At 44.3% G+C, this 26,492-nt stretch overlaps 1 protein-coding gene across 3 annotated transcripts in view; it reads right to left on the bottom strand.

The window, feature by feature from the left end:
• The window catches only part of LOC144768336 (carnosine synthase 1-like), a 557,293-nt gene that overhangs the window by 250,037 nt on the left and 280,764 nt on the right, over positions 1-26,492 (bottom strand). For all 3 annotated transcript variants that reach the window (XM_078651937.1, XM_078651927.1, XM_078651919.1), the window contains exon 8: positions 16,220-16,454. In XM_078651937.1, the coding sequence (XP_078508063.1) occupies positions 16,220-16,454 (235 nt within the window). The remainder of the gene's footprint in view (positions 1-16,219; positions 16,455-26,492) is intronic.

Genomic DNA, 26,492 nt, shown 5'->3' with positions numbered 1-26,492 from the left:
TCTATTGTATTCTCATAATTGCAAGTACATGTTCACCATCAGCAATAAATAGCGGCCAACAGGGGCAAAATATCTTTATGTATTAGCATCTTTCATATTTTGGCTTCAAAAATGACCCTTCAAAATTGCAATGATGCAAGCACCCCATATGGTGGCATCTTATATATTGGTCTATTCTTTACTTCTCCACTTTGAAAACTGTTTTACCTTCTATCCCATGGTAAACGATACCAAACTATCAGCAAAAGGACCGCAGAATAACTACATGTGTTAACATCTAATACGAATAATCATTACTGCCTTAAAGCTGGTTACTCAAATATCCCTTCTACTTACTTTAGTTAGAGTGAAAGACTCGTTTTCTCACTGTTCTGATTTTTCTGATTGCAGAATGAAATTAATTCACATTCTTAGAGCCCGGTTATTTCAGCGTATTCTGGAAGCCGGCAATTCCAAAACTATCCGCAGAGAAACCGGAGTTAACTGCATGTATTAACAACCAATATGATTGATCATTACTGCACTAAAGCTAGTTTCTTGAAAATCCCTTTTACTTACTTTGGTTAGAGTAAAAGGCTCGTTTTCTCAATGTTTCGTTTTTTCGAAGTGCAGAGAGAAAATAATTCACACTCTCCGAGCCCGTTTTTTTCGGAGTATTTCTGGAAGCCGGTATTTCCTGAGGAAGAGATTATATTTAATTTTTAATGGGCATCCCACTATTAGAGAGGTGGATACTCGAGTTTATCTAAATTACTGCTTAACAACAAAAACGGGGGACGGCGTTCTAAAACTGATTACTTAAAAATCCTTTCTACTTACTTTGGTTAGATTACAAGGCTCATTTTCTCAATGTGTTGTTTTTTCGGAGTGCAGAAAGAGAATACTTCACACTCTTGGAACCCGAGTCTTCCAGCGTATTTCTGGAAACCGGTATTTCCTAAGGAAAAGATTATATCTAGTTTTAAAGGTCATCCCACTGTTCCAAAGGTGGATACTCGATTTTATCTAGATTAATGCTTAACAGCAAAAGGACGGCGTTCTAAGGGGGCACGTCTTACCTTTTATAAGAACTCCGACGAGATAAGTCGAAAAATTCTTCCAAGACAGGGAAACTGTTGAAGATGATTACATTAGACATAGAGAAATCACACTACCGTCCACATTTAGTCCAGGCTTGGAACAATTAGGCCCGGAGGTGGCCACATTTGAACTGGTAGTTCTCCAGAAATTGGAGAAATCCCTAACATTTGTTCCTAAACCCGTCTATAACTTAAGTAGGGAAGAATCTGTGGCCTTGAAAAGAATAATGGAAAACAAGGAATTGACCATAAAAGCGTGCGACAAAGGGGGTGGCATTGTCGTATTGGATTCCTGTAAATATGAATGCAATATGCTCACAATGTTGAATGATAGTTTCACCTATCAAAAAATTCAGACTAATCCCCTGAAAGATATTGTCAAGAAAATTCAACTTCTAACAAAGGAAGCACGGAATAAGGCTGACATCTCCAATCAGGAATACGAATTTTTAAACACCAACAGCAATAAAACAGCCTGTATCTATGGCCTCCCTAAGATACATAAGAGCGCCTCGAATCCGCCATATAGACCAATCGTATCCACGATTGGAACACCAACCGAGGCCTTGTCCAAATTTACAGATCACTTTTTAAGACCACATATTTCTAAGATTAAATCATATGTCAAGGATACGGGACACATGATTAACATTGTTGAAGATCTAAAGTTTACCCCTTATAGAGACATCTTGGTCACTATGGACATCACGTCCTTGTATAGTAACATCCCTATCGATGGAGCTATAAGGGCTACAGATCAGTTCATAGATAAGTACAACATAGAGTGTCCAAAGAGCTTTTTAATTGACTGTCTATACATCATTCTAACAGAGAATATCATTGAGTTTGGCGATTCCATCTATCGCCAACTTAGAGGAGTCAGTATGGGTGCCTCAGTTGCCCCATCAATAGCGAATATTTACATGTCTGCTTTTGAAGATCAATTTATTGACAATGAGGTGGCCCCCTTTTTTGAATCCATTTCCCATTGGTCAAGATACATAGATGATATCTTTTTTTATCTGGACCAATGGGAAAGATTCTCTCCTAGAGTTTCTGGAATGGATTAACCTGACAGATGAAAACTTACATTTTACAGCTCAGTATAGTACCAGTCAGGTAGAATTTTTAGACCTACTAATACGTGAAAACAACCACAAATTGGAGGTGGATCTCTTCGTGAAAGGCACAGCTCGTAACACGCTGTTACATTTCACGAGCTTTCATCCCAAAAACCAGCGGGAGAGTATACCTTTCTCACAGTTCTTGCGGGTTCGCAGAAACTGTACGAATCTTGCAGACTATGACAAACAGGCCCACATTATGCGTAAGAAATTCCTCGAACGAGGATATCCCCATAGACTCATAAGATCCTCTTATAAAAGAGCCCGGTTTTTTGACCGGGATGCTTTGTTAACACCCAAAGAAACTAAATCTAAAGATCAACTGGTATGTGTCACGACCCATTCCACCCTGAATGAACGTGTCCGTCAAGTAATTAATGCGAGTTGGCACTTGCTGAATTGCAATCCAACGTCTAATAAAAAATTACCAAAACCCTTGTTCGCATTTAAGAGAAATAAGAACCTTAAAGATAAGATAGTGCATTCCAGATTTAATTCCAATTCTTGTAAAAATGGTTTTACACAGAGATCATTGTTGAATAACTTACCCGTTCGTGGAACAGTTAAATGCTCCTCGTGCAAATCATGCAATAACATTATTGAGGGTGAAGAATTCACACATAATGGATATACAGTGAAGGCAAATGATTTCTGGAACTGCAAGACTGCAAATGTAGTCTATTTCATTAAATGTAAATGCGGACTGGGCTATGTTGGCGAAACCTGCAGATCCATTCAGGTACGCATAACAGAACATAGGTCCGCCATTAGGACCCAAAAAGTGGTAGCACCATTAGTTAAACACTTCATTGAGAAAAACCATAAACCTGAGGACTTCCAATGGCGCATCCTTGAAAAAATACGAACGCCAGACAGCCAAGGGGGATGCGCCATTAGGAAAAAAAGAGAAGTCTTCTGGATTTTTGTTTTTAACACACATAGGATTGGGCTAAATTGCGATATCCCATGGGAAAACGCAATTTTATGATTATGTCAGCTCCTAATAAGTATGTGGATAAACAGAGATCAATGTGAGACACTGTGTCACATATTTGTCTCCATCTGATTACCATCAATGGTATTTAGCCATACATACTCCTATACAGAGAAGGATGTTATTGTGGAGTGTATAATAGTCTAGAAGTGTGTATTTTTGAAGTGAGGATTGGATGATATCTACATGCACAAGATGCTTAGTTTTGTTTCACAAATCATCGTAAATACAGGAATAATTCTCAATGCATTTTTGAATGACTGAATGCATTGCTCCTGAGACATCAGATTATCCCTTGTATAAATTTCAAAGATATACACAAACAAGATATGTTTGCAAATATCTGTATAGATAAAATAAAATATATCAACAAATATGTGCGCGATGACTATGTGAATTGCGGTGCTTTAACTATAAAGGACCCGCCACAGATGCGTTATGCGGTGTGTACACCTTTAAAATAATCCTCGCACTAGTGTCCTTCCACGTAACGTTTTGACCTCACTGGGTCACAGGTGTAAGGCATCAGCCTTACTGGGCTGTAATCAGTTTAAAAGCAGGATCCCGCGGCCATTCGCGGTGACACGCATCCTAACGGTCGGGAGACGCCAAGGGCTACATCCAGCCTGTCCGTGACCCGTTTTTCGACTTATCTCGTCGGAGTTCTTATAAAAGGTAAGACGTGCCCCCTTAGAACGCCGTCCTTTTGCTGTTAAGCATTAATCTAGATAAAATCGAGTATCCACCTTTGGAACAGTGGGATGACCTTTAAAACTAGATATAATCTTTTCCTTAGGAAATACCGGTTTCCAGAAATACGCTGGAAGACTCGGGTTCCAAGAGTGTGAAGTATTCTCTTTCTGCACTCCGAAAAAACAACACATTGAGAAAATGAGCCTTGTAATCTAACCAAAGTAAGTAGAAAGGATTTTTAAGTAATCAGTTTTAGAACGCCGTCCCCCGTTTTTGTTGTTAAGCAGTAATTTAGATAAACTCGAGTATCCACCTCTCTAATAGTGGGATGCCCATTAAAAATTAAATATAATCTCTTCCTCAGGAAATACCGGCTTCCAGAAATACTCCGAAAAAAACGGACTCGGAGAGTGTGAATTATTTTCTCTCTGCACTTCGAAAAAACGAAACATTGAGAAAACGAGCCTTTTACTCTAACCAAAGTAAGTAAAAGGGATTTTCAAGAAACTAGCTTTAGTGCAGTAATGATCAATCATATTGGTTGTTAATACATGCAGTTAACTCCGGTTTCTCTGCGGATAGTTTTGGAATTGCCGGCTTCCAGAATACGCTGAAATAACCGGGCTCTAAGAATGTGAATTAATTTCATTCTGCAATCAGAAAAATCAGAACAGTGAGAAAACGAGTCTTTCACTCTAACTAAAGTAAGTAGAAGGGATATTTGAGTAACCAGCTTTAAGGCAGTAATGATTATTCGTATTAGATGTTAACACATGTAGTTATTCTGGGGTCCTTTTGCTGATAGTTTGGTATCGTTTACCATGGGATAGAAGGTAAAACAGTTTTCAAAGTGGAGAAGTAAAGAATAGACCAATATATAAGATGCCACCATATGGGGTGCTTGCATCATTGCAATTTTGAAGGGTCATTTTTGAAGCCAAAATATGAAAGATGCTAATACATAAAGATATTTTGCCCCTGTTGGCCGCTATTTATTGCTGATGGTGAACATGTACTTGCAATTATGAGAATACAATAGAGGCTGTAACATGGCCCCCCTCCCTCTCTCCTTTTTGAAAATTACAGACATAAATTGACATCTCTTGCCTAAACAGAAGTGGAGTGCCTTATTGGTACATGAAATATTCTGAACTTGGGAAGTCTTTTTCCTTCCCCTTTTAAAGTAAGTAGACCCCTAAATACAACTTATCACCTGCATTGCATAATAAATGATACCTCAGTAAGGGATAGCCCTGTGTTTTTTTAAACATTAAAATGACTTTGGTCTTTACTAGGTTGTATCTCCTAACACTAGTGAGGTGCCCCTCTATTGCCATATTCTAAATCTGTGACCTAACTGCTCTAGAAACCCATCATGAACTGAGAAATTTTTCTCCTTTGTAAATAATTATGTGATGTAAGATGAATAAGACAGCTGGTGTAAGATAGGAATATGTTGATTAAATGAGAACTGTGGTTCACGGCTCAAGATAGATGCTTATGATGTAAATAGAAATTTATGTAACAATGTTTGAATTATGAGGGAATGTGTACATATGTTTTTTTGTATAATGATAATGAGATGTTTTTAGAATGGACAGAAGGTAAATGTAAATATTTTTCTCTCTTCTTTTCCTTTAAAGATTATTACAGTATAACCTTGTGGCTCCTGAAGAAGGCGTTTGTGGAAACGCCGAAACGCGCGTCGAACAGAAATTAGTTTTCTGGCCACGTTTTATGTTTCTTGTGAATATAGGTTTTCTTTATACTTTAGGATTTAGAAGGAACCTTAGTTATTCACATTTGAAAGGCTTTTTTATTTGGCTATCTGTAATTTTTAATTATAAATTGATACAAGAAGGTTTTATGAATTGTGGTTCTTGTTCAATTTTTTCGATTGATTTATTGTGTCATAATAAAAATTCTGTTGTGTTATATACATGTGTATTTACTCCCTCTTTTTATAGTTTTTTATAATAATTTTTTGTCTGACAGAAGTCTATACAATTAATCAACAATTGATAATTTGAATTTGAAATGTCTTAAATTTAATGGTGACCACATAGAATGTTGATGAGTATATGCATTAGGTAATCTTAGTTCCTACCCAGCTGGTTTATCTGTTAGATATTTGACTTCACAAAGTGTTTATCCCTGTCGCTTGGTTTCCTTATTCCAAAACAGGGGGTCCTGGTTTTTTGCACCAATAAACATCGAAGGACCATTGTTGGGATTTCACCAGAAATCAGCCAGGATAGCTTGACATCAGAGGCATGGAGAGAACGGGACTCATGTCTGGGCATACCCGTCCCACTCGGGGTGGCAAATGTAAAAACAATTGAAGGATAGAATGCAGAAAAATTTCATATATTCACCCCAGTACAGAGATCTGGGACTATATCTATCTTTTTTATGCTCACCATGTCATTCCAGTTTGAACCCAGCTATATGCAAATCAGTCTTGACCCTCTGCCCAATGGGAACAGTCCAGGGTGAACTGCCAGGCCAGGTCCTCCCTTAACTGGAAATAAGCATCGAAGAACCATTGTTGGGGTTTCACCCCTAATCAGCCAGGATAGCTTGACTCCAGAGGCATGGAGAGCATGGGACCCACGTTGGTGCATAACTGTCCCACTCGGGGTGACAAATGCAAAAACAACAATTGTTTGCTTGACTCCAGAGGGGATATATGACGGTACAACGCGTACCGTCACAACGCATACCTTTACAACGCGGCCGTGACAACGCAAGTCGTTACCACGACTTGCGTTGGGGGGGCGCGGATTTCGAATAGTTTAATTTACTATTCTAACACCAGTCCCCGTGGACCCTAGGGAAGGTGTTAGGATAGTAAATTAACTATTTTTAGACCTTGAGCGCCCTCCAGCGCAAGTCGTGGTAACGACTTGCGTTGTCACAGCCGCGGTGTAAAGGTACCGCGTTGTGAAAACATCGTTGTAAACGATGTTTACCCTCCAGAGGCATGAAGAGCACGGGACCCACGTCTGGCATACCTCTCCCACTTGGAGTGATAAATGCACACAAAATTGTTGGACAGAATGCAGAACAATGTCATACATTCCCCCCATACCGAGATCCGGACCTAAATCCATCTTTTTTTCACTCACCATGCCATTGCAGTTTGAACCCAGCCATATGCAAATCAGTCTAGACCCTAAGCCCAATGGGAACCGTCCAGTCCTAAAAGCCAGGCCAGGTCCTCCCTGGACTAGGAACAAGCATCCTAGGACCGGTTTTGGGGTTTCACCCCTGATCAGCCAGGATAGCTTGACTCCAGAGGCATGGAGAGCACAGGACCCACGTCTGGGCAAACCCGTCCCACTCAGGGTGACAAATGCAAAAACAACAATTGATGGACACAGTGCAGAACAATGTCATACATCCACCCCAGCACAGACATCTGGGCCTAAACCCATCGTTTTTTGCTCACCATGCCATTCCAGTTTGAACCCAGCCATATGCAAATCAGTCTTGACCCTATGCTCAAGTAGAACAGTCCAGCCCTAACTGCCAGGCCAGGGCCTCCCTGGACTGGAAACAAGCATCCTAGGACCGGTTTCGGGGTTTCACCCCTCATCAGTAAGGATAGCTTAACTTCAGAGGCATGGAAAGCACGGGATCCACGTCTGTGCATACCCGTCCCACTCAGGGTGACAAATGCAAAAACAACAATTTATTGACAAAATGCAGAAAAATTTCAAACATTCACCCCAGTACAGAGATTCAGGCCTAAATCCATCACCTTTTTTGCTCACCATACCATGCCAGTTTGAACCCTGCCATATGCAAACCTGTCCCGCCGAACTGCAAGGCCAGGTCCTCCCTTAACTTGAAATAAGCATCCTAGTACCGGTTTCGGGGTTTCACCCCTGATCAGGTAGGATAGCCTGACGCCAGAGGCATTGAGAGCACTTGACCCACGTTTGGCCATAGGTTTCCCACTCGGGGGTGACAAATGCAAAAACAACAATTGATAGACAGAATGCAGGACAATGTCATACAGTCATCCCAGGACAGAGATCTGGGCCTAAATCCATTGTTTTTTTTGCTCGTCATGTCATTCCAGTTTGAACCCAGCTATATGCAAGTCAGACTTGACCCTGTGCCCAATGGGAACAGTCCAGCCTGAACTGCCAGGCCAGGTCCTCCCTTAACTGGAAATAAGCATCCTAGGACCGGTTTCGGGGTTTCACACCTCATCAGCTAAGATAGCTTGACGCCAGAGACATGGAGAGCACAGGACTCACGTCTGGGCATACCCGTCCCACTCGGGGTGACAAATGCAAAAAAAACAATTGATTGACAAAATGCAGGACAATGTCAAACATTTACCCCAGAACAGAGATTCAGGCCTAAATCCATCATTTTTTTGCTCACCATGCGATGCCATTATGAACCCTGCCATTTGCAAATCAGCCTAGACCCTGTGCCCAACGGGAACAGTCCAGCCTAAACTGCCAGGCCATGTCCTTCCTGGACTAGAAACAGGCTTTCTACATATCAGCCAGGATAGCTTGACTCCAGAGTCATCGAGAGCACGGGACCCATGTCTGGGCATACCCGGCCCACTCTGGGTGACAAATGCAAAAACAATTGATGGACAGAATGCAGAAGAATCTTATACATTCACCCCAGTACAGAGATATGGCCCTAAATTCATTGTTGTTTTGCTCGCCATTCCAGTTTGAACCCAGCTCTATGCAAATCAGCCTTGACCCTCTGCCCAATGGGAACTGTCCAGCCTGAACTGTCAGGCCGGGTCCTCCTTTAACTGGAAATGAGCATCGTAGGACCTGCTTCGGGGTTTCACCCCTGATCAGCTAGGATAGCTTTACGCCAGAGGCATGTAGAGCACCAGACCCACGTCTGGGCATTCCCGTCCCACTCGGGGTGACAAAGGCAAAAACAACAATTGATGGACAGTGTGCAGAACAATGTCATACATTCACCCCAGTACAGAGGTCTGGGCCTAAATCCATTGTTTTCTTGCTCACCATGCGATTCCAATTTGAACCCAGACATATGCAAATCAGTATTGACCCTATGCCCAAGGTTAACAGCCCGAACTGCCAGGCCTGGTCCTCCCTGGACTGGAAACAAGTATCCTAGGACCGGTTTCGGGGTTTCACCCCTCATCAGCCAGGATAGCTTGCCTCCAGAGGCATGGAGAGCACGGGACCCATTTCTGTGCCTACCCGTCTCACTCGGGGTGACAAATGCAAAAACAACAATTGATGGACACAATGCAGGACAACGTCATACATTCACCCCAGTATGAACTGGACCTAAATCCATCGTTTTTACCGCCGGCATGTCATTCCAGTTTGAACCCAGCTATATGCAAATCAGTCTTTACCCCGTGCCCAATGGGAACAGTCCAGTGTGAACTGCCAGGCCCGGTCCTCCCTGTACTGGAAACAAGTATCCTAGGACCGGTTTCTGGATTTCACCCCATATCAGCCAGGATAGCTTGACTCCAGAGGCATGGAGAGCACGGGACCCATGTCTGGGTAATCCCGTCCTATTCTGCATGACAAATGCAAAAATAATTGATGGACCGAACGCAGAACAATGTCATACATTCTCCCCAGTCTAATGATCTGGGCCTAAGTTTATTTATTCATTTATAAAGTTTTATATAGGGCAAATCTGACCCACGAGGGTATCGAGGCGCTTTACAATACACAATTATTAAACATTAGATGATTGATGTTGTAGTGAAGGCAGGGCCTTACTTACGCACATTGCTATGTTAGCATAGGCTTAGTAGAAGTTTAAACGCCATTTTCCATTTTTGCTGCTTTTGCACATGACACTGTATGTAACTGTTGTTGTAAGTTAAGCTGCTTGAATTGCTTCACATGAGAATGGCTTGTTTTCATCGTTCCTAGACTTACATCTCGACCTTAGTCTGCACAGTGAGTGCTGAAGCCTCCAAGGTTATCATAGCAATATTAGGTGTTGTCTGGGCTGATCGGCTCATGCGCTAGACACAACATGTACGCAGTTGCAGCTGGCTGACATCCTGGCGCCTTTAATATTGCACTGCATACATGATTTTACACGCTCTGAAAAAAAACGTTTCCAGAGAGACAGAGAGCTATTGAAGATCCTGAAGTGATTCATTTCTGCTGATCTTGGAGGTATGGGGTCCCCTATTCAAGCCTAAGAGACCTTCTTTATTTTTTAAAACATAGGGCCAGATGTAGGAAGCCGAATACCGGTTGGTAACGGCCGAAATTACCGAATTTCGGTCGTTACCGACCGGTATTAGGCTTTTCAGATGTAGGGGCCTAAATTAAGGATTCAGTAATTTACCGAATCGATAATTTAGGAAATCAGTAAATTACCGAATTCTCAAATACCGATTCGGTAAATTACTGAATCCTAAATGTAGGGAGCACTTAAATGAGTGCTTTTCCCATTTTAGGATTCGTTATTTACCACCAACTACAAGTTGGTGGTAAATATCGAAAACCCCAAAAGAAGCAATTTTTTGCAAATGATTACAGTGCCATGTGGCAGACATACATGCCCTTAGGGCATGTATGTGTGCCATATGTGAACCCATACACTATTCAGGGGTGCAACAGGGTGTCAAAAGTGGCACCCTGCCACCCTTCAATGTGTTCCCCTTTTACCGAATCGGTATTTACCGATTCGGTAATTCCCATTCATTCCTATGGGCCGCATACCCATCCCACTCGGGGTGACAAATGCAAAAACAACAATTTATTGACAGAATGCAGAACAATGTCATACATTCACCCCAGTACAGAGACCTGGCATAAATCCATTGTTTTTTTGCTCACCATACCATTCCAGTTTGAACCCAGCCATATACAAATCAGTCTTGACCCTGTGCCCAATGGGAACAGTCCCGCCCGTACTGCCAGGCCTGGTCCTCCCTGGACTGGAAACAAGCATCCTAGGACCATGTCAGGAGTCCGCTGACAATGGGGGAACTTACTGGCCTCCTGCCACGGTTAACGGCGTGGTATTGCCTTACACACAGTCAGGAGTGGAGCCCTTTAAGGCTGTTTTACATAAGGCTGAGTCCAAACTGGGGTGGCGTAGTGGGTAAAAGAACAATGGATTTAACCGAGATCTCCTGACTGGGGCAGAATGTTTGAATCATTCAGCATTCCGACCTTCATTTGCTGCAGTTATAATATTTATAAGAGCATGAGATTCAGGAACTCAGGATTTGAAACCCTGAGAAAATTACTGGTACACCGATGCCAGTTGCTGCTATCCCAATACCTCTGAAGGAATTCACACCAGTCAAACCTGAAATGATTTCACATCACCTTTGTAGACTGAGCCTGTGGGCCAGGCATTCATTAAACGACCATCTATGCCCTTCTGCGGTTTTGTCTTTCACTGCATTAAATATGTTTATTGTTTAGCTGGAAGGGCCAACAAGTGTTCCTCTCATGTCCTCTTTGTTGGAAGACCATGTTTTTCTTCCTACATCTCCTATCATGTTTGTTTCAGTGTGATGACGTCACCTATGTATGCGTGGCGCTTGTCTCTGCACGTATTTCTGTATGCATATATGCATGCGTTAGGGAAATGATTGTATTATGGAATATCAAAAGCAAGAAATCGACAGGAGATAATATTGTTACAAGAATACTGAGGGATGATATGTTGAATAAGTAGTTGCATGGAGGGAGGTAAGGATTTGCTATGTTTCATACAGGTACCCCAATATAGGCTCAGGTAGCAACCTAACCATTCACCTATATCTCCCCTGCTATTTCACTACATAACGATTCTTGGGACTGACCTTTTACCTAGTTACGGTACTGCTAGCGGGACGTGGGGTTTTGCCTGAAACCCAGCCTCATCCATTATGCATGAGGATTCTTGGAAACTCAGCAGGACTACCATCTCCTGCATAGTAACTCTGTATAAGGGTCATTTCTTCCGTCATCCTAAGTCCGAGATGACACAGCAAGGTAGATCCCCTGAGGGTACCACTTTGGGTACATAAACACCATATTTTTGCTGAGGCAGGGAGAGGAGAACCAGGACTTCCATGCTGACACACTGACGTGAGATGCTGAGGTTCCTGCATGCAGACACTCCAGCTCGCAGTGGTCTGACATCCCTCGCTGGTTGTCCATCTCAAGACCAAGACGGGGTCCCACACTCTCTCACTTCAGGTAACAGGGTTGACTTTATCCTAGAGGGATTCTTGGCTCTACGCGTACATACATGCTACGTACACTTAGGTACATCTAGTTAGGGTTGCAGCGTAGAAGTATGCATTATTAAGGTCATGTATTTTTATACCTGCCTGTATTCATTATTTTAGAACTATGGTAGGAATCTACCATCCGTTTACTCTGTTGGTGCTTATAATCATTTATATCTGTTTCTGTCTTATGGTTGTTTCAGCAAACCTACTTTACACTAGACTGACGCTGGATCAATAAATGCTTATTGAAAACGTCCCCATTGTTTATTCTGTGTATCTCTCTGAAACAAAGTGAGCACGAGCGACTGAGCAACAAGTATTGTACTGTTTCAACGATCCTTGGTGGAACAGCGTTGTCATGTTGGATAGTTGCCAAGAACAGTTCACTCCCTGGGAAGAGGAGTTTAGAGTGGCACTATCAGCTAGCTGGTATACAGGCAAACATTCGCAGTGGGGGTGTCTGGAATCAGTCTGGACACCAATCCCACAGTCTATGTTGTCTAAACGTGCAGATCCTATACAAGTTTATAGGAACTACACAACAGATTTACTGTCTAATCTTGGCTCCAAATCTACTTGCCTTTAAGATATGTATCACCAAGGTATATACATGTGTAGTTGCTTATTTAAAATCTATACATCTTTACATCTTACCTTTCAATATTTTGTTCCTTGATATTCACGTCACAGCTTTCCGTCTTGCCAATATTCTGCCTTCAATATTCATGACCTACACCAGAGAGATTGTGTCTGCCCCTCCTCCCGGCAATATTTCTTTTAGATAGATTGTGTCTGCCCCTACACCTAGCAATATCACTTTCAAAATGTCTCAGTCCCCAGCAATCTTCCCCAATGTCGCAAATCTATTCAAGAAGTAAATAAGCAGTTTCATTAAAATAATGCATTTTACTTGTAATAATTGTAGCATATCTTACCCGTTACCTTTTTCTCTGAGAATCTTTTGTTTGCCTCTAACCCCATCATCTATATATAAACGACGGGGTATACCCAAATCACCCACCTATACCTGGGTAAAGAAACTACAATGCAAAAAGAGGTGGTATGGAGGAACTTTTTATAAAAGTCATGAAAAATGTATTGTAAACGTTTACATTGGTAAAGTAACTGAGCCGTTTTCATGCTACATGACCCATAGCAGTAGGTCGAGTGCAGATTGTTCCACTCGAGGGAGTATATACACGCAAGTACTATTGGTCGAATGGAGAACAGATTTGAAAAAGGAGAGGCTTTTTCAACCTTGTGATACGGTTCATATTGCATTAAGAGGGGCACACCGAGTTTGGAATTGAGCCATTAGTGGCTTTTGCACCATGTTGGTTCCGTTACCCTAGTCCTGAGGAGGCCCTGAAGAAATTGGGAGCTGAAACACATCACAGTTTTGGCAAGAGGAGTCCGCTCTAATACAATACATTTTTCATAACTTTTCATGCGCACTTGATTAATGTTTGTAGAGGTGTTGTAACCTGGTGTGCATAGAGGGCTACCTCACAGTGGATTATAGAAATGAGTGGGTACTGGCAACTTTAATTTGATCTATGTTCTTTTGTTTTGTAATTGTTTGTGATGTAATGTCTACATATATATGTATTTTTATGTCTCTCAGTTTAAATACAAATAATAAGGAATGATCTTTTCAAAGAATGTCTTCATAGTATGTGTTTTGTTTAAATTAATTCTTCATAAATTAAAATGGGACAATGAACAAATGGTAGGGTAATTTGATGTTCCCTAATAGTAAGTAAATGAAGAAATATTAGTTCCTCCATACCACCTCTTTTTGCATTCTAACCCCCACCATCAACATTCTTCCTTGGGCTCAGCTGTGCACATTTTGCATCCTCAGGGTTTAAGGGTCAGGCTTGTATTTACTAAAATGTAAAAGGCTTGTATTCCAGGAGACAACTGTGTTATTTTTTAGATAATGACATGCTTTTTGGTACCTGTAAGTTTTTTTGAAATCTATATGATTTTTTTTATTTCATAGGAAATTGTATATATTTCCAGAACTTAGGGGCCTATTACGATGGCGGGCGGATTGCTTCCACTGGGCTGGCGGGGGCGATCCCATCCTTCCATGAACAACCCCCCGCCACATTAGTATGGCAGGGGGTCCGCGGTGGACGGAAAGGCAGTCCGCTGCGTTTCCGCCGGTCGACTCGTCGACCGGGCGGAAAAAGGCCATAACATGGTGGCGGTGTCTGCAAGACATCGCCATCCATATTATGATGGAGGCGGTAACTCACCTTGCAGCCATGGAAAGGCTCACGGTCTTGGCTGTTGGGGTCCCGTAGCGTGTCCCCAGGTTGTTGGGGGGGTGTGGGGTGCACATGGGGGGTACCTATGGTACCTCCATGCATTTGCATGCACAAGGTGGCAGGCACCACGCAGTGCCTGTCACGTTGTGCATGCAAATGCACAACATGCATTTTTGACATTGCTGCGGGTGCTTCTTACAGCACCACCCGCCGCGATGTTAAAAATGCAGTATGCGCCCGCCAGTGTGGCGTGCGCATCCTAATGTTTATGGTGGGACCGCCACGACATCGGCGGTCGGTCCCGTGACCCAATGCGGTCCGCCCGCCATCGTAATAGGCCCCTTAGTAATGTTTTTTCAGGGTGTCGGAGATACCTAAGGCTTTTATTTAATGAATAGAGACATTTCATAATCTGTACTCTCTGAGGCTTGGGCCAGTAAGATTTGTAGTGGTAGCTCTGTTGTATGAGCCTTTAAGATCTATATGCTGTTTCGATCTATCTATCATCGGAGTTTAGAGATCTGGGTTAGACTTACTAGCAGTCATTGTTCATGGCTGCCCTTCATGTCACCCTTTGTTTAGAAAGTTCAACCGCCAAGACTGACCATGGTGCCCCTTGAGGTACATCTTGTCATCTTGTCACTTGGTACAAAAACCTACCTCCACCACAGGCGCCTAGGAGCTGGGACTGAAAAGAATGTATCACATAAATGGAGCACAAAGTATTAATTTAAGAGAGTGTCTCTGTTATAGGTTTGGACTGACTGGTATGCTGTCTTAACTTTCCACCAAGGACGTGAAATTGTTTTCGGATATGGCTAATAGTGCCAGGGTAAGGCAGAATCAGTGGTGGTTCAAGAGTCCTCGCATGTCATTGTTTTCATGGTGATTGCAATTTTTTTTTAAACGGCAACGTGGGAAAGATGTACCCCCATTCCCTAGGATCACATTAGATCAGAGATGGTATCATATGGGTGCTGGGGACAAAGGGTTAGAATCTAACTGTATAAGCGTGGCACCTTCCAGATACTGCAACTAACTTTCAAAGATCCTCATTCGAAAATCAGTAGTTCAACATTCTAGGATAGCAATTTTTGCTAAATATGGCAAGCTAGACACACAAATACAAGTGATGAGAGGAGGACAACAAACTTACCACCCACGACAGGTCCAGAGGATTAGCATCAAGCACACAATAGCTGACACACTTTGAGTGGGGACCTCACGGCTCGAGTGCCACCACAAAGTGACAACCCACTCAACATCTACATAGGTGAGGTTGTTAGGGTGGAAGATCCCCCAAGCACCCACGGAAAACCTCTGTAGGGAAAACCCCTTCCGAAAAATCACTTGCTTACACCAAACATGTTTCCAAAATGGAAACCTCAAAGTTGAAAATCACAGCAGGGAAGGGCTATTAATGCAGACTGAAGTCCGTACAAAGCTCCTGGAAGCTATGTGGCCAGCAAAGACTGTTCTGAGCAATATTCAGTCATACAACCTTACACTGTGCGCACTTCCTCTGCTCTCCCGTGATAGGTGCTCAGGATGTGGTTTGTAAAGAGATTAGCACTAGCCATAACCTGTCCATTTAAACAAATAGCCCGTGTATGTGTGTAGCCCTTCATACCACTGTGAGTTCGCATCTCACAATTCTTAGTTGTTAGAGGGGTTCAATTGTTATGGTTGAACTCACATTGGTGGAATCACTGTGAGTTCACAATTTAACAATATTTCTTATTAGAGGGACTTATTATTTCTACAATATGCACAGAGAAATCCAATAAATTGTCTGGAACCCTTTGATAATGCCATCAGTTCCTCACCAATGACGTCTGTCTGTGCTCTCCTGCCTCCCCGCTGCTCCGGTGACATGCCTGCTTCCATCTCAATGACAGCTCTCAGGGCGTCCTCAGCCTTGTCTACCACCATTTGATGAATTGCCCTGATCTGTGCCTCATCGGTGAACCCCCATAGCTGCAGAGTTGTTTCCAAGGTCTGCGGGACTGAAGGTATCTGGTGGTCCAGGGGTTTATCGGCTCGCCCAGCTGAGCAAATCACCTAGGGTAAGAACAGACCAAATTGGGAAAGGCAACCTCAAATGAGGCAATAATTAATATTTGGCACTGACGAGTATGGGACGGAGTGCTCACAATACACTACTACATTCAACCAAACATCATCTAGCCTTTCGCAAATTTTCAGCTCCATCAGACCTTGCTCGTTCTTTATCCAAAACTCAGACAAGTCGTTCCCGCCATTCGTAAACTTACAGTCAATCACATCAAGCTTTTTGTGCCAATAAAAGCCTTGCTTTCTTTTAATTTCTTCTCCTTGTATTTCATCTTTGCCAGTGGGATACAAGTAACGGTAAACAACCTTGATCCCCTAAGGCTGAGTGGAGATTGCAAAAGACAAGCAGTGTGTGTTTATGAAATGTTGAGATTTTTTAAGGAGACCAGTTTGTCAACATCGCAAAGTTACAAACGTTTAAACATCTGCTATAAGTGAAAATGTCTGCGGTTTTTGTGGAAGTCTTCCAGCAAAATCCTATTTGGGAGGATTCTTCTGCAAAAAATTGATTTTGCAGGTTTTTAGTTCCCAAAACATGCTTCTTGAGAGGATTTACACACTCTGTTGTTTTGAAACATGTAAACCTTGGGGAGAATTACAAGGTTAGCAAAGTTCAGGAATGTAGAAGAACGTAAAATGTCAGATTTTGCATATAGCTAATTATTTTGCTCCAATTTGGCATAGCTTTTTTTTCCAAGTAATCTAAGGTAAATTGCACAGAAGAAGGAGTAGCCTATGTACACAGTTCAACAGCAGAACCATCTCTTTTTTTTTTTAATATATTTTTTTATTTAACAGTAAGACAAGAGGAGGCAATACAAATATCGGGTGTCAGACAATAAAATGCTGAACAGGGACAGGCGGGGGAGTACTTAGTACAGATAAAACATCAATAAGAGGAACACATAGCGTATCACGATTACAGGATATTGGAAATAGGGGAATAAACAGTCTATCGTACGAACCACAACCCTCCCGCCCGCGAGACCCCGTCCTAAATGATACAGGATAATTAAGACCAGATTGGACACCCGGACAATAAAGGATCCGTAGAGAATAAACAGCCCACCTCTCGTAGAAAGGAAAAAGGAGAAAGCAAAGGGGCCATAGAAAAAAACAAAGGCAAAATAAAAAACCCCTCCCCTAACCCCACACCCTGCACCCCTGCAATGGCTACGGCCTAACGCCACTAGCAGCGTGCCTGTCGCCCAAGAACTACCCTAAAGGAAGGGAAAAAGATAAAGTGGAGGAGAAGAAAGCAAACACACTCCCGGTCTCCCGTACCCCCCGCCAGTAGCGACCACCCCGAGACATAGTAAAACCAATATGCAGTTAAATATACAAACCAGTCGGGGGAGTTTAGGCAAAAACCACCCGACTCCCGTCACAGTATAGGCACAACCCCAGTATTGCATAAAGCTATTGCATCAAGCCCAAGCGATCAAGTTCAGCCCTGGCCAGTACGGTCTTTCATAAGAGTCTTTCTCACTCGAGCCGCCATCTTGATGGAAAAGGCAAAGCGTTCACAAAAGTTCATGTCGGTGCTGCAGGATCGAAAACAGGATAAAAGTTCACAAAGTCCACCAATCGAACGAGGAAAGGTGTCAAAGAACAGCGAGTTTCTCCAACAGTCACTGAGGAAATTGTCACTACACAAAAGACTGTCTATAGACGTGTTAGGCGGCTGCAAAATCGGGCAGGATGCGCTGGCGATAAACACGGGCTGGCTTGTTGTTAGTCGGGAACCGCCAAGGCACATTAAATCCGGGCTCTGCACGGGGACCACGATCTCAGGCGTGCAATGAACCGCTGGCACTGAACCATCTCTTTTAACATGATATTGAAAAGGGTGCGTGGAAAAACATTATTATTGATTCTCAATCAGTCTAATGAGAGAATAAAGTGTTTTGGCTGTCTATACGTATTGGCTTCCTGTGCCATACCAGAGAACTTGATTTGACTATGTTGCGCCCGATTCCGATCTCGTGTGGAAAGCAAACTGAATGACTCGAGTCCGGAATGCTTTCCGTACGACTCGTGTCAGGGGAGTCCGACCGAACAAGTACGATGCATTTGAATGAATCCGTATACAATTCAGTTGGACTCCCATTGACTTCAATGCCAGCCTGTGTACCGAAGGCGTACACAGGCTCCCGTTGACAAAAGGGGTGGTTGGGGATCATTGTGCAGAAAATGGAGAAAGAGGGGCCTGCTATGGGCCCCCAAAGTTCGATTCCGGCAGCCTTTTCAACCCAGGCAAAAGGAATCGTAAAGGCTGTCCGAATCGTTCATCGTACTTGCGAGCTTGGAAAACCTGCTCCATAGAGCTGTATGATTCGGCTCTGGAGGGCTCTATCTCTCCGTATGCCTTCTGGAAATGATTTGGTCAGTGCTAAGGGTTTCCAGGCATCACACTTGGTTGTACGGATTTGGGAACGAGTCAGTTGGAAACCAGGGCTCCGGATCGATTTAGGTAAAACCAAATCCGATTCAGAGCCCTTCCGGTGGATATTGGAATCGGGCTCTAAGTTGTAAACACAGTATTCAATCTTTTCAAACGCCAGTGGAAAACCTTGTGTAGTTTGCAAATGGTTGTGTTCTAGGGTGGCTGCATAAAAATTGTGGCTTTTGCTACAGTTTATGTTGCCTATATCCTTTTTTAATGCGAAGATATGTATTTGCATAGGATGAGAGAGTGCAATGTATTATTGCCACAATCAAACTAGGAATGTACAATATGCACACCAACTGGGTATGTAATTTGTGATGGAATCCTTTTACTAATAGACCACATTACAGTTGTCCAGGCCTTGAGAAAACTGCTTCCCCACTCGTTATGGCGAGTCTAATTTTATTAGGGCTAGCTATTTTTATGGCTCAGTGGTCGTATTTCAGTAGTTAGGAAAGTACTTTTTTGTAATTTTAAAGTGAGATGGAGAATATATTTGTAATAGGATCAAAAAAATCAGAATATTTTACTTAGTGAGGTGCAAAAAAAATAGTTGGTGAAATCAGAATTCCACACATTTATCATCTTCACCCTATATCGTTTTATCCGTAAAATTGCATGTCAGTGGGAAAGTTAGGAAACACAAGGAGATGATGGACGGAGTTCTGAAACGTCTCAGACACTCACCCCCAGTCACAGATCTGGGTTGAATCCATTATCATTCTTTTTTTTTTTTTTTATTCTTTTTATTAACAATGCTCATGAGACCATACAGTACAAAGTAGTGTCTATATACCACATTGGGAGATATCACAAGAGTTGACAGTGAAATAAACGTTAGGGAACAACAAGGACAATCAGCAATCCCCATCTCTCCTACCGCTCCATGAATGCTTCATTTTCTCTGTACTTCTGCCAGGGCGCCCACACTTTCTTCTATTTTTTAGTACACCCCCTACTTTTGTATATAGCTGCTTCGGTCCTTTGGCACCAGTCGAGGTCCCTCTTCCATTCCTCCCACTGCGGAGATGTCTGCGCCCCCCACCCCTAGCAATATTTTGTTTTGTCACAACCATTGCTAACCATATTTCCAAATACCTAGACCATTCAGTGTCCCCTTTAATCATCAATAAAAGCCACTGTCTCCCCCACCACACTAGACATGGTGGCGGTTGTAGGAGAGTAGGGTCTGCTATCCTATGGTCACCCCAAATTTTTGCTTTTTGCTTCACTGGTTTATGACTTAATGTGGCTGCGGGCCTGCTAATCAGACCCACAGCCTGCTGTTCTATCTCTAAATTAATGCCAATGCACACTAGGTGCATTATGAATTGAAACTGGTTCACCTTATTTGCCCCTGTAACAGTGTACCCCAGGTACCCAGGGCATAGGTGTTTCCAAGGCCTACCAGGGGCTGCAGCATGTATTGTGCCACCCCTGGCCTGGCCTCCATATTTGACACAACTGGCTGATCACTCAGCTGGGGTAAGTCGGTGTAATCACCTCTTACTTAGGTATAGTATGTCTATATCTAACTTAGAATGGACACATATGTTCCTATCAGCCACTCCAATGGAAGGCCTCATCAATCCTGGAGGCAGAGTGCTTGGAAATATGTGAGATGGTGCTCTAGCATGAGCTGAGCCTGTCTGCAGCTTTCAGAACCACGTCCTTTAGCTGTTCCATGATACTGCCATACCATATACTCTTAAGTGCGTTATGAACCTCGCGGTTAAATGCTATCTTTGGTTTGGCTTTATCAAAGCATGTCGAGTAAAGTGTCATACGAATTGGAATACTAGCCCCTCGCCAGTTCTGGCGACGGGGGTAGCATTCCACCCTTCTAGAGGGACACGACATTTACAGAACCTGAAACCCGGGTAAAGTTAAACATGAGCCTCAGCATCACAAAATGGATGCTGCCACCACAGACACAAGTCTGACCTCCTGCTGCTGGGAGTCCTTCCAGCGAGGGAGGCTTGGACAAAGGGTTTCCTGCCTTGGGAGGTGCTAGCACCACCCCAGACAGGATTTTGTGTATTGGGTAGGACAGGGCTGAATAGAAAGAGACATGCCTGGGGCACACAAGGTGTCCCTGTGCATAAGCCAGTCCAAACCAGTGCTGGGGCTTCCCAGCCCCAGTCCTGGTGCGGAGATGGACAAAGGAAAGGGGGTGTAACCACCCCCCTTCCTGGTCCCACCCAGAGGAGGGACCTAGCAGGTAATCAGGCCCCTAGATTTGGAATAAGAGTAGGATCTGTGTCCCAAGACTTCAGGTCATCCTGAACTCGACTTGAAACTAAGAAGAAAACTGGACTTCGACATTCTGCTGCACAGAAGACTGAAGAGAATCTCCCTTGTGGCCAAGGAGTGACCACCCTGTGAATACAGGCACCAACCAGCAACTCGACGTCTGCTTTGCCACCGCCTCCCGCCGGAGCCGGAGCCCAGAGCCCAACAAGACCTGGATTCCCAGACATCTCACAGCCCGATCCATAGTCCCTGAAAAGAAGAGACCCGTGGAGGCACCGAGAGACGTGGGACCGGCCATTTTGAAAGACCCCCAAAAAGCTGACTGCGCATCACCCAAGGCACCCTCGATGCTGTGCTTTGGGGTTTGAGAAGCCCCACCACCGAGCAGCATCTGCACTGAAGATCAGCCCCCCAGCATCTCCACAATCTGCGTGGGGCCCTTTTGCACTTTGCCACTTGACGTGTCATCCCGGTCGCTAGCCCATTGGCTGGTGGCCATCTTGGCGACGAAATCTACAAACAACACCACTGGTCTGGTTGTTCCAGACTGGCCCTCGCTCCCCTGAAAAGGAGCACCCGCTCTGACCTTGCTGGTCCAAGTAACAAGCTTTCTTCACTTCCTGCGTGGCTTGCATTAGCCAAGGCCTGTTTGCTCCAATCAAGTTGCTGACACCGCCATCAGCTAGAACCTTTGTGGAACAGCACGTGACCAACTCCTGGACGTCCTCGACCTCTTCGTGTCCACGTGGCTGCGGAGACAAGCTACATCTCTTTGCCTGTTTGCACCCGACATCGCCTGGTTCCATCCTGGTTCCACGGTAGTCACTGGCTAGTGACTTTGAACATTGTCCCCTCTGCTTTCAGGTCTTCATCTCTTAAGATCCACCCTTGGATCCACCGGAATTCTCCTCGACGACCCGCCTGCAGCATCTTCATCTCCAGGCACCATCAACCTGCGTGACGAAACCCGACACTACTTCGCACCTGTGCACCCGCTTCCTGTGGGTGAGGTAACTCAGCAACGCCGGTGTTCCTACACTGGTACACACCTCTAGTGCCTAGGTCTAAAGTTTTGTCCTTCTAGGTCAGTCGGATGGTTCCTTAAACAGTAACTTTATAACTTTTACGCACCATTGACATTGCATTGGTGCATGCGTGTGCTTTAAGCGCTGCACCCGAGTCCCGCGTGCCTTTCCCGACTTCTTCACTATTAGTCCCGAACAGCTCCAGCGTTTCCCCAGGCCCTAGGCCTATTTCCTTTTCGATTGGTGGTCCTTATACCACTATTTTAGTATATGGTTTAGGTGGCCCCTAGGGCTCATCCATATTGTGCAACTTTTGTATATTTAAACTGTGTTTTGTTTTAACGCAATTGCTTCTGTGCTCATAAAGAGTATAGGGGATATTTGTAGTACATAAATATATATATATTTTCAATATATATCTGTGTGGTGTCCTTTCATTTGGTATTCAAGGGGATTGTGTATGGTAAAACAGCTTGCTTCACATGCCTTTACAGAGTTTAGCCTAAGACTGCTTTGTCCATGCTACCACTAGGATAGCTGGTCTATAAGGTTGACTTACAACCAATCATCATAAGGGTTTCTTGGCATGGTACAAGGTGATCACTAGAACTAGTGAGCATCATATACCAGGCCAACTTCTCACATTGGTGAGCAGCGGTTGGGATTTGAGCTTGCTGTTGTTTTACCATTAAAATCTTTGAGAGTATCATTTGAAAGATCATACAGGTACCTGTTCGGTACATATAAAACAAGACTAGTATACTTAGGTTCTACTGAACTTAGTTGTTGTAGAGGATAGGGAGTAGCACACCCTGACTACAACTACTAGATAGGTTTAGTAGGTAAACACCAGTGTAGGTAGATTGCAACATATCCACCCACACTAGAGCAATGTCTGGAGCACAGGGGTCCACTGGACCTGTCCCTGTTGAGAGTGACTCTCCAAAGGCACCATCCAAATTTGCTATGTTAAACTTTAAAGAATTGAGGCAGCTGTGTACCTTAAGAGGTCTCAAGACGGGTCCAACCCCTACCACAGCACACCTCAGAGAGCTTTTAGACCAGTCTGAAGCTCTAAAGACCTCCAATCCTGACCCCAAAGGGTCTGGAGAAGGAGGCTCTCCCTCTGAAGATGATAACACTGATGCCCCTGTCCCTGTCGTCCAGATAGATGAGGAAAACCAGAACACTGTAAATACTCAGCCTGAGGATGAGGAGGAGGAAAAGGAGGAAGAAGAAAGTGATTCTGATGATGAGAGACTTAGTCAGGTGCCAGTCAGGAGAATTAGCCAGGCTAACTTAAGCCAATTTGGGACTGAGTCAGGGTCAAACCCACTCAGACCCCAAGTGGACTTCACCAGGAGTCTAGGAGGAGAAGGAACACTCAGGTGAATCTGACACTTCCCATGCTTCTAGAGGTTCTCATGGTCACTCCAGAAGGAGAATGACAACCCCTCAGAGGAAGGAACATGAGGCCAAAATGAGAGAGGCTGAGCTTAGGATCCAGAAGCAAGAATTAGAAGTTGCCCTGGCCCAAGAGAAACTTGCTAGAGCAAGACAGCCTAGAGAGAGTGGATTAGGATCCACTGGTGGCAGCACTATCCCTAAGGATAAAGACAGGTCAATCAATCAATCAATCAATCAGAGCATTTATATAGCGCACTACTCACCCGGAGGGTCTCAAGGCGCTGGGGGGAGGGGGTCCGCTACTGCTCGAACAGCCAGGTCTTGAGCTGCTTCCTGAAGGCGAGGTGGTCCTGGGTCAGGCGGAGGTGGGTCGGAAGGGAGTTCCAAGTCTTGGCGGCCAGGTAGGGGAAGGACCTTCCTCCTGTGGTGGCTCTTCGGAGGTCCTATGACAATAGAAACCTGAGTAAGATTGTGCCCCCCTACAAAGCTGGGGATGACATCCACAAATGGATAACTGCACTTGAGAGAGCCTGCAGAGTACAGCAGATCCCTCAGGAGCAGTGGGCAGCAATCTTGTGGCTCTCCTTTGAAGGTACAGGCCGAGACAGACTCCTCACAGTTAGTGATGGGGATTCTAGAAACTACCTGGTCCTGAAGAGTGCTCTGATAGATGGGTTAGGCTTAACCACTGAACAGAACAGGTTAATGTTCAGAGAGACCCAGAAGACACAGACTCAGGACTGTTCTGAATTTGTTGAATGTGCCACTAAGGCTCTGGAGGGCTGGTTGCTGGGAAGTAAGGTTACAGACTATAAAGGATTGTACAATTTACTTATGAGAGAACACATTTTAAATAATTGTCAGAACCAGCAGTTGCATCAACACCTGATTGACTCAGATATGACCTCTCCCCAAGAATTGGGAAAGAGGGCAGACAAATGGGTTAGAACCAGGGTTAAGAAAAAGAACCAGAACCAGAACCGGGTGGTGACCAGAAGAAGGCAGACCAGAAGGGTGGGGAGCAGAAAGCTAAAGACCAGAAGTCTTCAACAGGGCCCCAAACTAATAATGAGGGTGGGTCCCAAACTTCCAAGAAGAAGAAGAAGAAGAAGGTCAAAGGAAACCCTGGTGTAGTACTTGTAAAAACACCTCTCACTGGACCAGTGAGTGTAAAAAGGGTGGAGCCCCCAACACTGCAGCCCCTAAGGCACCTGCACCCAATAGTACAGTCAGCAGTGTTGGTCCACAAACTAAGGGGGTAGTAGGTATCACCTTGGGAACTGAGGGAGAGTCTGGCCTAGTCAGAACCCCTACACAGGCTATTCTGATTTGTGAGGTGGAAATAGATTTGTCCACTACTGTCAGCCCCAGTAATCTGGGCAAGTACAGGCAGACGCCTTTGATTAATGAAAAAGTGGCTCAAGCATACAGGGACACATGTGCCAGTGTCACTATGGTGACACCTAGCTTTGTGGACCCTGGACAATACCTACCAGGTGATAATTACCTGGTGACCAATGCCAGAATGTCACTACTACACATAGTGTGGCAATTGTTAATTTCTCCTGGGGAGGGGTAACTGGCCTAAAAAGAGTTGTGGTTAGTGCAGATCTCCCAGTTGAATGTTTGTTGGGCAATGACCTAGAGAGCTCTCTATGGTCAGAAGTTGAGTACAGGACTCATGCAGAGATGTTAGGGATATCATCACATGTCCTTGCTGTGACCAGGTCACAGGCCAAAAAGTGCCTCTCTGAACCTCAGGTCTTGGATCCTGGAACAATGGACCAAGCACCTACCAAGAAGAAGAACAGGAGGGTAAAGGCTGTGCCTTCCCCCCTGCCTACAAGTGAGGATCAGCCTTCCCAGGAAGATGATCTAGTGACCCCTGAAGGAACTGTCCCTGAAGAGCTTGAACCTGATCAGGTTGAGTTTCTGGGGACAGGGGGACCTTCTAGGCCAGACTTGGGGCAGGCTCCGTTAACCTGTCCTTCTCTTGAACCCCTCAGAGAGCAGGCTGCTGCTGAGGCTGCTGGGAATGCTCAAGGTACCCATAAAGTGTATTGGGATGATGGGCTCCTTTATTAAGAGGGTAGAGACCCCAAGCCTGGTACAACCAGGAGGTTGGTTATACCTCTGCAATTTAGGGGATTCCTTCTAACCTTGTCCCATGATATTCCCTTAGCAGTACACCTAGGCCAGAATAAGACTTGGGACAGGCTTGTCCCTCACTTTCACTAGCCTCACATGTCTGAAGATACAAAGGAGTTTTGTCGCTCCTGTGTAACCTGCCAAGCCAGTGGCAAAGCAGGTAGAACAACAAAGGCCCCCCTGATACCACTACCTGTGGTGGGGGTCCCCTTTGAAAGAGTGGGGATTGATATTGCAGGTCCAATGGATCCCCCTACAGCATCTGGGCACAGATTCATACTGGAGGTGGTGGACCATGTCACCAGGTACCCAGAGGCAATTCCCCTTAGGACCACTACAGCTCCTGTTGTGGCCAGGGCCTTACTTGGAGTTTTCTCCAGAGTGGGGTTTCCTAAGGAGGTAGTATCTGATAGAGGTGCCAACTTCATGTCAGAATACTTAACAGCTATGTGGAAGGAATGTGGTGTCAACTACAAGTTCACCACTCCTTATCATCCACAATGCAATGGGCTTGTTGAAAGGTTCAACAAGACCCTAAAGGGTATGATCAAAGGATTACCAGAAAAGCTCAGGCGAAGATGGGACATCCTTCTACCCTGCCTTCTGCTTACTTACAGAGAGGTCCCACAAAAGGGGGTTGGCTTCAGCCCCTTTGAATTGTTGTTTGGGTACCCTGTAAGAGGACCCCTATGTCTGGTGAAGGAAGGATGGGAGTTACCTCTCAAAAAGCCTAAACAAGACATA

The sequence above is a fragment of the Lissotriton helveticus genome, chromosome 1_1, assembly GCF_964261635.1.
Source record: "Lissotriton helveticus chromosome 1_1, aLisHel1.1, whole genome shotgun sequence".
In the NCBI taxonomy this organism is placed as follows: domain Eukaryota; kingdom Metazoa; phylum Chordata; class Amphibia; order Caudata; family Salamandridae; genus Lissotriton; species Lissotriton helveticus.
The sequence above is the reverse complement of the archived record's forward strand: the minus strand, read 5'-3'. Positions and strand labels throughout refer to the sequence as shown.